The 12,826-nt window shown below is 35.9% G+C and overlaps 4 protein-coding genes across 4 annotated transcripts in view; 1 reads left to right on the top strand and 3 right to left on the bottom strand.

The window, feature by feature from the left end:
• Positions 1–6: 6 nt before the first annotated feature.
• LOC109580581 (poly [ADP-ribose] polymerase 6-like) lies at positions 7–842 on the top strand. The gene is made up of 3 exons (XM_019993903.1): positions 7–115; positions 194–263; positions 541–842. Exons 1-3 carry the CDS (start codon positions 59–61, stop codon positions 765–767), a joined length of 354 nt encoding a protein of 117 aa, XP_019849462.1. The 5' UTR covers positions 7–58; the 3' UTR covers positions 768–842.
• A 374-nt stretch (positions 843–1,216) lies between these two features.
• Positions 1,217–6,205, bottom strand: LOC109580573 (uncharacterized). The gene is made up of 8 exons (XM_019993890.1): positions 6,172–6,205; positions 6,050–6,115; positions 5,575–5,868; positions 4,942–5,508; positions 3,859–4,881; positions 2,917–3,284; positions 2,654–2,875; positions 1,217–2,602 (listed from the first exon to the last, which is right to left on the bottom strand). Exons 2-8 carry the CDS (start codon positions 6,102–6,104, stop codon positions 1,286–1,288), a joined length of 3,846 nt encoding a protein of 1,281 aa, XP_019849449.1. The 5' UTR covers positions 6,105–6,115; positions 6,172–6,205; the 3' UTR covers positions 1,217–1,285.
• A 476-nt stretch (positions 6,206–6,681) lies between these two features.
• Positions 6,682–10,104, bottom strand: LOC100635517 (uncharacterized family 31 glucosidase KIAA1161-like). Its single transcript, XM_011404124.2, has 3 exons — positions 9,774–10,104; positions 9,177–9,340; positions 6,682–8,603 (listed from the first exon to the last, which is right to left on the bottom strand). The coding sequence occupies exons 1-3, from the start codon at positions 10,031–10,033 to the stop codon at positions 6,760–6,762; spliced, it is 2,268 nt and encodes a 755-aa protein (XP_011402426.1). The 5' UTR covers positions 10,034–10,104; the 3' UTR covers positions 6,682–6,759.
• A 44-nt stretch (positions 10,105–10,148) lies between these two features.
• The window catches only part of LOC109580572 (lon protease homolog, mitochondrial-like), a 4,094-nt gene continuing 1,416 nt past the window's right edge, over positions 10,149–12,826 (bottom strand). Inside the window, exons 2-8 of the mRNA XM_019993889.1 lie at positions 12,676–12,710; positions 12,147–12,329; positions 11,514–11,903; positions 11,212–11,283; positions 11,021–11,146; positions 10,486–10,524; positions 10,149–10,422 (exon numbers count right to left, since the gene is read on the bottom strand). Of these exons, the coding sequence (XP_019849448.1) occupies positions 10,276–10,422; positions 10,486–10,524; positions 11,021–11,146; positions 11,212–11,283; positions 11,514–11,903; positions 12,147–12,329; positions 12,676–12,710 (992 nt within the window). The 3' untranslated portion in view covers positions 10,149–10,275. The remainder of the gene's footprint in view (positions 10,423–10,485; positions 10,525–11,020; positions 11,147–11,211; positions 11,284–11,513; positions 11,904–12,146; positions 12,330–12,675; positions 12,711–12,826) is intronic.

The following is a 12,826-nucleotide window of genomic DNA, read 5'->3' as shown; positions in this document are numbered from 1 at the left end:
ATTTTACTAGCTCAATGGTGCTGCCTATGGTAGTGGTATATACCTCAGTCCTCATGCAATGACTTCATTTGGATACAGTAACAGATATTATTATGATCCATCATCACAGAAAAAAGTGAGAAAGAGAGAGACAGAAAAAGCATGTAGAAGAGATATTTCACACACAAAAAGTAAAGTTGAGGTATTACTATAGGGTAGCAGTGGTAAGCAGTTGGAGACACTAGCAGGAAAGCTCAACATTACATGTATTGCATTATGTGAAGGTAAATCAGTCAATATATTGTATTAATACATGTCAGCTAATTTATAAGAATAATGTACCCATTCATTTTCAATCAATTTAAATTCATTTTAAAAATAGTTTTCATTCTTTTTAAATTAATTTTAATTTATATCTAGAACTGTTTTTGTATTCTACAATGAATGTATAATGTAAAATATTTTTTAAAGCAATTTTTTATACTCAAGAGTATTTTTGTATGCATTTTTGTATGTACATATCTATGTGTTGTTTACTTCTTCTGCATTGTCCGTTGCTAGTTGTCACAAGTAAAGAATTAAGGCGAAGTGGTGACATATGGGTCTGCTCCAATAGTGAACACGTAGTCACTAGATTCTTCTTTGTATATGACACTAACTCTGCTACCAGTGAAGCCTCTTCTCTTCACACTGAGACTAATAGAGCATTCAAACAAGAGATTATGCATGCAGTGGCTTTAGCTAAAAAAATGAAGTTAGATAATTCTACTGCTTCAAAAACTAAATAGTATTGTAAATGATTGTTTACTGTTTATTGTGTTTGTGATATACAAACATCATTTATATTATTATATTTTTTAAATGGCCATAAAATACAATTTATATGATTGACTGATTACATGTATAGATCTATTTGTGTTACTGTGAATTTATAATCATTGTTTATGCTAATTTTTTTGCTCATTCTCATTCAATTGTTTATTAATAGTTTTAAAATTAATTCTGAGCTCTTATGTGCATTGCACAATGTGTCATTGCACTGTAGCTGTACTTTAAGTGATGACATACACACACAATAATGATTTACTGCTGGTATTAAATGGTGCTCACAATAGTACTATTTTGCCATAGAATTGTCCTGACATTATATTGACCCTGGGGCTAGTTTTATTCTAGTGTAATGTTGAAAAGTCAAATCTATTACTACACTAGGCTAATATAATATTGTAAATTCAGCTAAGTCTAAAAAATAGCTACTATTAAAATTAAAATAGCTAAATCAAACAGCTGGCTGTATATAATGTTTTTAAATGTAGTCACAGACAGTTTTAACTTCTTCACCAGTCACACGATAGTAGGCTCTTGCATGTATCTCTGTATGAGTGAAATCCAGTGTGACATCAACCACACGCTTGTGAAGGGGCAAGTTGTCTGCATTAGGAACATCGATGACTAGTTCACCAATTACAGTAACACTGGTTTTCTTATTCTCATACTGAATTTTAGAATGTGGTGTTGAATAGATGATGATGCTCATTTTTATTGCATCTTCTTGTTCTGGAGTTATGGTTGTAGTAACAACTTGATCTGCCCCAACTAACTTACCTTTCTCTAAAAGTGCATTGCACACCTCAATACAGCAGGTTTCTTCATTGTAATACTTAAAAGCTTCATCGTGTTTTATAGGATCAAATATTGCCGCAATTCCGATTCCATAAGTTGCATCAGCTCGTCTTGCTTTGAGTTTTTTAGGATTCTTACGCCACATAACAGCTCCAGCAGCAACAGCTAAATGAGGAGTAGGAGGTAGTATCACAGAGCAAGTGCCTTTGTGACCTTTAGACTGATAGTGACTTTCTATAGCAGCACTGATCTTTTCATGAACGTACTTGCACCCTCCAAAAGCACCAACCAGGTAAAATGTATTGGGGCAGTTGGCAATTTTTTCAATAGCTGACAGTGTGCAATCAATAATGCCTTGGATAACTGGACCAAACAGCTTAGACTCTGTGACACTTTCTTCAATGAAAAGTGTGTCATTCATATCTTCATCATACTCTATGCCACACATTTTTTCAACTCCTGTGATAAGAGCTTTCTCATAGCATCTGACAAAGTTTCGTGTAAGTCCTACTGCAATTTCTTTTATTTTTCCTTGACCAAAAAGCATCTTTTGCTGTTCAAATTCGATGTACACAATATTATTTAGTGTAGCTTGATTTTTTTTACAATCTTCAAAAGCAATAAGCTTTTTAAAGCCAGGATCACTTACAATCTCTTGAAGTAGTTTAGAGAACTCTTCATTTACCTGTGTACCACCCCATGCATTGCCAGTAGGTACATTCTGGACTACAATACCTCCATCTACTTCAACACGAGCAGTGATATCTATTGTACCATCTCCAACATCAATCACCGTATACTCTGTAGGACGACTGATAACTGCTGCTGATGGTTGACCTTTGACCTGCTCTACTACTGTTTCCTGACTATAAAGAGCTACTGCTTCAGGCTCTAATGCTAATGATAGCTTGTCAGGATTAACTTCATCTGGTACTGGTAGTGGTCTACTTGATATAGGAGTAAACTCACTGATCCTTTTAGACTCTGTTAGCAAACCAGCCTATAATATAATAATGGCAATAGTAATGTCAATAATTGAAGCTGCACTTACCATATAAGCAGCTTCTCTCATCATTCTTTTTCCTCGTGCATCCCATATAGCATGAGGTACAGTAATGACCCAATCAAAATCTGTTGTCTTCAATGGCCTGACAGTACGAGAGAGACGGTCTATCAACTGGTCCTTCAAGTACTGCAGTATAAAGGCAATGACTTCAATCAGATAAAACTTCTCACCAGAAAATGACTCAACCAGTGTCTGTCTGTCAACACCCTACAAGAATCAATAAATTAAATTTAATAATTTTAATTTACCTTTTCCCTTCTTAGTATCATTTTAATTTTTTCAGAATAAATAATCTCTTTATCATAGCCTCCAGATTTCCTTCCTGTTGTAAACAGAGATCTAGCTCTATTCCCAAAAGCTATCAATGATATTGCTTTTCCTTCTCTTTTAAACAGGACAGTATTAGAAACATGGGTAATTCTTTCTTCATCATCAAGGCTGAATGTACTGACAGCATCATCTCCTTTGGTTGTGCAGGCCAGTGAAACTGATGTAGTTCCAAACTCAATAGCAGCAATGTTTCCTCCAGTAACTTGATAGTTAAAATCTTTACAAGGAACCTTTTGAGCTTTACTGAGTGGAGGCTTGTAGTCTTGAGCACACAGTTGCTTTTGAGCTATAATTAAAAATTTTGAACAATGTTATTGTTATAGGTGATAAAATATGCATAAGCTGAAGATGCAAATGCCAGATGAGGAAAATAAATTCTGATTAGTCTTATAAATGTCCAAAAGCAAATTACTGTATGCTTCTTAATTTTAAGGTGGATTAAATTTTGTTAGTTTTTTGCCCAGTCCAAAACAAATCAGTTCATGAAAATTTTTAACCCATGTTTGTGCAAGCTAGGCTAAATACATGTACTAGAAACAAAAGAATCAAAAAATGAAGTAGGATTGAATGTGTAAAGGAAGGGAAACCTGACTTGTGCACTATGTGCATTCTGATGTGTGTATAAATATCATATACTGTATAGATCTAGCTAGAAAATTTGGTGGAGTAAAACTTCGGCGAATTTGGCAAATTGAGGTCCATTCGCTAAATTTTTAGTCTCTTATTTGATAGAGTTCCATATAAGCATAGACTACACAGAGTTGAAATTTCGCCAAAATTTTAACCTCCAAACCTCTTTTGAAATCAATTTGCCAAATTTTAACACTCCAAATTTTCTAGCTATACGGTAATTAGCTCACCTCCACTACTCAAAAGTATTTCTTTTATTTGAGTGTGTCCTCCTTTATTAGCTATCTCTACTGCACTCTTTCCTCTCTCATCTTTACTGTTAGGATCAGCTCCTAACTGCAGTAGCATTGATACTTCGAAACTATCACCAGCTTTAACTGACTCATGAAGTGAAATGTCAAAATTGCCATAGTCTACTTTTCTGAAAGGACTCACTTTATTGTCAAAAGCAACTTCCGATATTCCTAATTTACTCATCGAGTTCATTTTGTTGCTGATTGTATCAATAAGAGACTGTGATAGTGAGGTTGGTATTAACAGTGTTATAACAACTGAGCTGAAATCAATGTCCACTATACTAGAAATATCAGCTACTTTATGACCAAAGTAATACTGAAGAACTCTTTTAAAGTTATTGAGAGTCATTTCTTCCCATCTGTCATTCAGTTTAATAACAACTGGTTTTGTTTGATCACTAGTGGTTGGTGAGGCTGCTGCTGGTAATGATGACAATTTGTCTTTGATTGTTGATCGTATGTGCTTCAATTGTGATAATTCTGAGAATTTATCAACACTATCAATGTATTGAGTTAGTTCAGTTTGTGTATTTGAAAGGTAAGTGTCTGTCAAGTGTTTAAGTACACCACAACTGAAGAAATTGCAATACTTTTTAAGAGAATCAAATAATTCATCAACATTACCATATTTCAATGTGAAAACTGGTATGTCTAAATAAGCAGCTGCACTCCTAGCTACAGCTTTAAGCTTCACTCTACCTTTTTCAACCAGCTCCTCAAACTCATCTCTTATATTAGAATCAAGAGATGCAAAACGAGAATTAAGACTTCCAATATTGACAGCAACTTCACTCTTTGAACTGAGCTCAATGACAGTAGTAGGAGCAGATGATTGTGAATGAATGATTGTTGGTTGTGGTCTGTGAGATTGTGCAGTGACATCCACTGATTGAAGTGGTCTTTTACTGACTGATGGTTGCTGCTCTAAAGTAGGATCAACAAAACCACCTTTCATTTCTATTATAAATTAATTTAAAAAATAAGTAATTAAATTGGGTATAAATTATTTTATCTTACTTAAATTTTTCATTAGTTTAGATGCCATGTTATTCAGTCCTACTTTCTGTAGTGACATAATGAGAGAAGAGAACACACTGTTAGGATTAAGATGACACTCAAGTGTTGCTAGTACTGAAGAGAATATTTTATTAGCTCTATCATAAGGAGTGAGTCCTGCAGTGCTTTCAACAGTAACATGTACTGCTTTAGAAATGAGATCAGATGAAAAAAGATGATTATTTAATTGAGAAATAACTGGAGCATTTCCTGCCAAAAGATCAACAAGATCAGCTAACATCTTTTTCATTGTATTATATTCTGGTGACATTGATTCTTCCATTCGTTTGAATGATGATGGATCTTTCATCCCCTCCTTATCTTGCAGTACTGTTCCTGTTGGATCATGTGGAGCTGATGATGAATCTTGAGATCGACTTGATTTATGTGCTATTGGTGGAGGTTGTGTGGTTTGTGAAAGTGGCTGTGGCACTTTTGCTATTGACGTTGGTTGAGATCGCCCACTTTGTGATAATGATTTTGGCTTAGGTGCTATTGGAGGAGGAAACTTTATCTTTTGTGATGAACCTATTAATAGTAATTCCATTTAGTGATTACGTCAGTTAGCTAAATAATTAATATTTATAGATCTACCTTTTATTTTTCCAGTAGCTACTCTCATTTCATGTAGCAGTGTTGGATGTTCTTCAAATGTTCTTATAAGAAGAGACATTCCTTCATGATCATTAACAGCATTTCTAATCTTTCTCATAGTATCAGCATCAAGCAGTGGTACAGACTCCTCCAGTTGTCCTTTGATCAATAACTCATGAAACTCTATCAATTCAGATACTTTTGGTCTATCATCTGGTATATCCATTAATGCAATAGGAGAGAGTGGAGGATTTCTAATCAATGGCTTGTTATTACCTGTAGGAGGAGCTGGCCCTATTGTTGCCGAAAAAACAAAGATTTGCTAAAGTGGCTTCCAAATTAAAATTCATGATTTCCCATAAGAATAATATTTTATTAATTCATTTAAAATTATTTATTGTATCTGTATCATGGCATACTAATGTGTGAATCATAATCAATTATTGTAGAAGTCTTGTAATGTAATCGCACTCACCAGTAGCAGTACTGTGTACATCATTGGTTCCTTTGATATCATTACCACTGATCATAGCATTATGTTCTATAGAATAAACACACACACAGTCAATACTAATACAATCAGTGATATTAACTTACTCTCTTGATCTAACTTGTCAGCTGCAGCATTCTCATTCATAGATTTAAGAGCATCTGACAGTGAGTCAAAGGTAGCTCCTCCTTTACTGTCAACATTATCAGCTCTGGACAACCACTGGGAGAGACACTCTTCCAAACACTCATAAGTTGTATCATTGTTCCTTCTAATGGCGTTCAGTGTGTTCTTGTGTAGTCCTAGTGTCAGTCCCAGCTCATGCCATCTTGTTTGAGGAAAATCACATCTCTTTAACAGATTAAGTACATCAATAAGTTGCTCTATTACAATAATAAAATATCATTGTAATATATAAATATTACCTACCAATAGTCAAAGTAGAAGGAGGAAGGGAGCTCTTCGTTGCCATTGTTTCTCTTCAATTTGCAGCAAGTTTAGGGTGGGGCTGGAAAGGGCGTGGCTCAGCACTTGACGCCTTTTTCAGCTTTATTGGGCTACACTACAATCGCATATAGATGAATGGATCTATAGACTATGCTATTGAGTACAGTAAATCATTTGCAACAGAAATTTAAATGATCAATAATAATATAATTTTTAAAAGGGTAATAACCTCAATAATAACAAAATAATCACAATTCTTTTTTAAAATACAATATATCTGTCAAAGTAACAGAAACAGGTTTACTCCACCCACTCTGAAACGAATTACCAGAACACACACTTGCAAGACACTTCCACGAACCAGCCGGAAAATAAACAGTTCTATTTAATGCCCCCTGTGTCACAACAGGAGCAACCAATAAAGTATCACCAACAAGAAACTGATCGTTGAGTCTCAGAGCAGTCTCATCATTAGGAGCAATCCACCATAAAGGACGAATGAGTGGATAATTATACTTCATTGCATCATTAAAGAGAGGTAGTATGTACTGGGTAGTAATGTTCTCATGTAGTTTCATCATTTCAGCAGCATGGGACTCTATCACTGGATCATTGTAACGCCACGGACCATATGAGAGCTGCATGACTGGTAGAAACGTATTGAGCTGTAGCCAACGGACATATAATTCTTTACTAGGCTCTGTGTTGTTATATCCATTACCTCCTATTATATCAGGTAGGATGAACGGGTAACCAGCTAAACCAAGAGACAGGACAGTAGGTATGACTGATTGTAGCCCATGATCAATACCCCATACGGACCGGAAATCAAGAATACGGAATAACAATGGCTGACCCTGATTGAAGTACCCTACTCGTACTTCAGTCCGATCAGAGTAACTTTGACTAGCAACAAATTCAACATAGTCCTTGCTGAACCCACCTGGGTGGGTAAGACCTTTAATGTATATACACTGAGGAATGTAGCTATCACCACCAGCATCAAACTTGAGGCCAGCTAGAGAATATTTACAAACAAAATCATTTAATCTTTGGGCCTGCCACTGTCTAATGCTCTCGCTAGCAAAGTTGATCACCCCAGCGTAACCGTTCCACCATTTTATGAGCGAGACGCTGTTACCATCCACCACATTGTCGCCAGGAAGAAAAGTCCCATTTTCGAGTAAGTCGGAAAACCCAGGGATGGAGGGTTCTATAAATGGGTGGACCCAAGCTGAGATACCAGGAACCCCAAGAGCTGATAGTGTAGCATTGATATCTGTATTAGGCGGGAACTTGATCGGATCGAAAGCCAGCTCTCCGTAATAAGTCGAATATTTATCATCGATCTCAAGTTGACTGATGGGGTAGCGTGGGACTATCTTACTAGCAAAGTCTTTTAACTTATCCAGTGTCACGTTAGTCTTCATGGCCGCCCAAGAGGTCCAAATGGGTTTCAAGAACAGATCAATAGAAGGAGTACTGTTCGGGTGTTGTACTGCTAGCGATTCTTTTAGGAAATATTGAGCCGATCGAGAAATATTCTCAAAACCACAGACAGTGTACTTGAGATGGGAATAAGCCAAAGAGCCAGGGAAACATTTTGCAGAATAAAACAAAGACTGTAGACAGATCCTCTTACTGTCTCCATTAGTCTCAACACTAATGTGTAGTGGGACATCCTCATCAACATACAGTACAACACCTTTTGAGTTATACCAAACTGGATGTAGTACAGGGCCAAACCAATCCAGTGATGCATTTTGAAGCATTATATCTCTTGGTAAAAAAGGAGTCATTGTTCTCATGTCATTGTTAATGGGCCATTGCTGATTGAACACTTCATATCCACCATACCAGGAGACTCCATCTTTAATATCAAAGCAGTCAAGGAGAGGTAGGTCAGTAGAAGAATCACCTTCCCATTCTATCCTAATGCAGTTATCTTGTTTGACACTGTGTCTTGTGATGTTTAGTGTGGTCACGTTACTGTATTTATATCTGTTGATTCTTGGTTCATTGTAGAAGGACCTGCCTAGACCAATGCTACCTGATATCAGTGACTGACCATCATGACACAAGGAGAAACTACCTATAGGAAGTAATAAATAGTAATTGAAAGCAAAGAAATACATGTACATGTTCTTATGTTGTGTAGCCAATTCCAATCAAAATTAGATTTTTAAAGTTGCTCAAAAATCAGGCCAAAGTCCCTGTACTATAGCACAGGGGCATTGGCCAAATTTCATCAAAAATAAAAAGTGATAAATTCTCCATTTTAATATTTCTCTTGATGCATATACATGTTCTTATGCTGTGTAGAAAGTTTGAGTTGATTCCGATCAAAATTGGATTTTTCACAAATTTTTAAAGTTGCTCAAAAAACAGGCCAATGACCCTGTACTATAGTACAGGGGCGTTGGCCAAATTTCGTCAAAAATGAAAAGTTAAGAATTCTCCATTTTTATATTTTTTCCAGATGCATATACATGTTCTTATGCTGTGTAGAAAGTTTAAGCTCATTCCGATCAAAATTGGATTTTTCACAAATTTTTAAAGTTGCTCAAAAAGAGAAGATGAGGTCAAATGCCTCCTAATAAAACTATGCATGAACTAACATTAACTGACTAACATATTCTTGTATTATCATCCCCTAGTCTCTTACCTTTAGCAGGGTCAAAGGCAAATGGAGCATATTCCTCTTCATCCATGAGCTCAGCACAAGTCTTACGACTCATCTTATCCCAAACTCCCATTGGAGCAGCCACCATTGTTATTAGTATAATTCCCAAAATGAGGACAAATATTGCCAACATGATCTTCCTTGATCTATAAAGAGAGAGAGAGAGAGAGAGAAAGGAGAGAGTATGCTGTTGCTCCTTATAATCCAATAATAAACAACTCTTACTTGCCTACATGTACATGCATAATATATGGTATACCGAGAAATTTTGGAGGGAGATAAATTTGGTGAAGTGCTAAATTTTGGTGATTGGCGAATTTCAAATTTGTGGCCATGTGCCATTGAGCATGCGCATAATGGCTCAAAATGGTGGATTTTATTTTGCTAGCAAATGGCAATCAAAATGCCAGATTTAATTCCTTCAAAATTTCCCGCTATACTATACTGTCATGTTTACCCAAATATGTACAAGCAAGTGTACAAGCATAAAGCAAGAAGTAAAGCAAAGTGTAAAGTCCAGATCATAATCTGATAATGTCATTATTCATTTCTACCTTTACCAAAGGATTCTCTCCTTACCTCTCATTGCAGTATCTTATCTTCCAGTGTGGCCTCTTGTACGATAGAGGTTCAACGCTGCTACTATCATCAGGATACTTCTTATGATTATTATTGTTGGCTCCTTTCATAAGGTATCTGCCAGCCTCTTCGTCTGTTGTTTCAGAGTCTGGGGAGTCGGGTCGATCACGATCAAGAACATCGTGTAGAACTAGCTTGACGTTCTCCTCGTCTTCTTCAGACGTACCAGTACCAACTCTTCGTCTTGTTTCGCCTTCCATCACTTGTTGCTGACAGTTCAGATTTACAAGTGTTGATGATTAAAAAGTGAACACAGGCACGCCCATCTAGCTAAGCTAATTAGCCACGCCTTTGGCCTTTACAAGATTAATATGATGACTTTACATCTGAAATGTTACTACCAAAAGATGATGAAGTAGTTTCAAATTATAATACAATGATTACAGTAACACAATAGTTCAATAATTATTATTATCATTCACTATAAAGGAATTGCTTTGTTTCACGAAGTGAATATTATGCTGAATAATTCTGAATAATGACCAACAAAATGGACCTCCAATCCTTCTCTAATGTAATCAGGCAGATCCTCATAATCTCTTTTATTGGCCTCAGGGAGGATGATACAGCTAATGTCTGATCGCTTAGCCTAAGGTATAGAGTAGAGAGAAAGATGATGCAAGTTTTGGAATTATAAATTTATTTTACTGACAGCAATCGTCTTTTCTTTGATACCACCAACTGGCAATACCTAACAATTAATGAAACAAAAAATTAATGTTAAAAAACTAAAACATAAGGATATCATCAAGTGATAAACAATCCCAACAAAAAACTAAGCAACATTACTGGATGCAATACACAGTTACTACAGGAGTCAATGTACATGTACATGTACATGATAATCAGGATCCAGTATCAGTGGTATTACATGTATGGTGCATGAAATAGTGTACATGTACATGTGTTATAGCAGAAGTACCGTATAGTGGGATTTATTGACAAGTAAAAAATTTGACAAAAACAGTAAATTTCCCCAGTTGGCAAGTTTTAATTTGATGAATAGTGCCCTTCGTGTACACGCGGCACAAAGTATAAAATTTTTGACAGTTATTAAATTTGACATTTTATTTTAAATCATCAACTCGTCAAAATAAAGCCTTCATCAATAAATCCTGCTATACGGTACTCTTGGTTATATTACATGCACATGTTGTGAGTTAGGTAGAAGTAGTACATGTACATACTTTTCCAGTGAGAGACAGTTCCCCAGTCATGGCAACATTCTGACGTATTGGACGATCCATAGCCAGTGAGAGGAGGGCAGAGACTATAGTGACACCTGCTGAGGGACCATCCTTTGGGGTAGCACCCTTTAATTAATAATAACAATAATAATTAATAGTGTTAGATAATGAAATAATGAAGTATTACCTACCTCAGGAACATGGAGATGAATTTTTGCTTTATCAAGGAAATCATTTGTAGGATCTTTTGAAGACAAAAATGACTAAAATAATACAGAAAAACACAATTTACATAAAAGCACATTATACTGTATAGCTAGAAAATTTGGAGTGTTAAAATTTAAGCAAAATTTTAACTCTGTGCATGTTTCTATGGAACCCTATCAAACTGAAGACTAAAAATTTGGCAAATGGACCTCAATTTGCCAAAATTTTACTCCACCAAATTTTCTAGCTATACAGTATTTCCATCTCTCTCTCTCTCTCTCTCTACCTTAGCAAAAGTATAAGCAATAACAGTAGACTCCTTCATTACATCTCCTAACTGTCCAGTGGTAGTCATACCACCCTCTCCTCTCTCCTCCTTTGCCAGGCCCCGCCCCTCAGCCACGCCTGTCTCCACATAAAGAGTAGTACCGCCCATTGATGTCCAAGCAAGACCCATGACCACTCCCGGGGGTGTGGTCTCATAGAGACGATCGGAAACAAAAGGAGGATGACCGACGAAATCTTTTAAATTAGAGGAAGAGACTGTGACAGGATCAGTGACAGGAGGGGGAGAAGATTTCTCTTCTTTTGTTTCTTGTTTCTTTTCATCTTCTTCAGCTTCATCATCATTAATTTGTGTCTGTGATACGACTTTAAAAGCTGCTTTACGTAATATCTGCCAAATGAAGGAGAATGAGATTACAATAAAGGAATACCATTATATTACAAGTATAAGTACATGTATACAATATTAGCTAAATATTTAAGTAACTGTACATTCAGATGCACATGTACATAAAATTGATAAAACAGCTCAACAAGCAAAGGACAATACATGTACATGTGTATGTAACGCATTTATGAATATTATCATGACTTGTGTGTGTGTGTGACTGTGTGTAATGTCTGCAGTCTGCACCTTCTCAATGTGTTTCTGTAGGTTCCTCACTCCACTCTCCCTACAGTACCACTTGATGAGGGACTGGAGAGCATCAGTTTCTATGAGGACCTGCCCATCCTCCAAACCAGAGGAAGAACGAGCTTGAGGTATGAGGTAATTCTGAGCAATGGCTTCCTTCTCTTCCGATATATAACCAGAGACCTAAGAGTGATCAGACTAAGAATGGTATAATAGTCTATGGTGTTTCAATAAACTTTAATGTAAAAAAATCCAATTTCAATTGGAATTAGCTAAAACTTTCTACGCAACATAAGAAGATGTATAGGTATCAGGAAATGTAATAAAAATGGAGAATTCCCTATCTTTCAATTTTGGTAAAATTTGGCCAAAGTCACTGTACTATAGTACAGGGACTTTAGTCCAATTTTTGAGCAACTTTTAAAATTCGTAAAAAATCTAATTTTGATTAGAATCAGCTCAAACTTTCTATGCAACATAAGAACATGTATATACATCAGAAAATGTAATAAAAATGAAGAATTCTCACCTTGTAATTTTTGATGAAATTTGGCCGACGACCCTGTACTATAGTACAGGGACTTTGGCCTGATTTTTTAGCAACTTAAAAAATTCGTAAAAAATCTAATTTTGATCAAAATTAGGCCTAACTTTGTACGCAACATAAGAACATGTATATG

The sequence above is a fragment of the Amphimedon queenslandica genome, unplaced genomic scaffold (genome assembly GCF_000090795.2).
Source record: "Amphimedon queenslandica unplaced genomic scaffold, v1.1 AMPQUscaffold_13485, whole genome shotgun sequence".
NCBI classification, from domain to species: domain Eukaryota; kingdom Metazoa; phylum Porifera; class Demospongiae; order Haplosclerida; family Niphatidae; genus Amphimedon; species Amphimedon queenslandica.
Note: the sequence above shows the minus strand (reverse complement) of the source record. Positions and strands in the feature narration are given on the sequence as shown.

Coding starts and splice junctions, on each gene's coding strand:
- LOC100635517 (XM_011404124.2), bottom strand. CDS start 10,033: ATGGAAGGCGAAACAAGACGAAGAGTTGGTACTGGTACGTCTGAAGAA. Junction 9,341..9,773: donor ATAAGATACTGCAATGAGAG/GTAAGGAGAGAA, acceptor CTCTCTTTATAG/ATCAAGGAAGATCATGTTGG. Junction 8,604..9,176: donor TGCCTTTGACCCTGCTAAAG/GTAAGAGACTAG, acceptor TACTTCCTATAG/GTAGTTTCTCCTTGTGTCAT.
- LOC109580573 (XM_019993890.1), bottom strand. CDS start 6,104: ATGATCAGTGGTAATGATATCAAAGGAACCAATGATGTACACAGTACT. Junction 3,285..3,858: donor AATACTTTTGAGTAGTGGAG/GTGAGCTAATTA, acceptor TTTTAATTATAG/CTCAAAAGCAACTGTGTGCT. Junction 2,876..2,916: donor TGATACTAAGAAGGGAAAAG/GTAAATTAAAAT, acceptor TGATTCTTGTAG/GGTGTTGACAGACAGACACT.
- LOC109580581 (XM_019993903.1), top strand. CDS start 59: ATGACTTCATTTGGATACAGTAACAGATATTATTATGATCCATCATCA. Junction 116..193: donor ATCCATCATCACAGAAAAAA/GTGAGAAAGAGA, acceptor GTATTACTATAG/GGTAGCAGTGGTAAGCAGTT. Junction 264..540: donor ATGTATTGCATTATGTGAAG/GTAAATCAGTCA, acceptor GTCCGTTGCTAG/TTGTCACAAGTAAAGAATTA.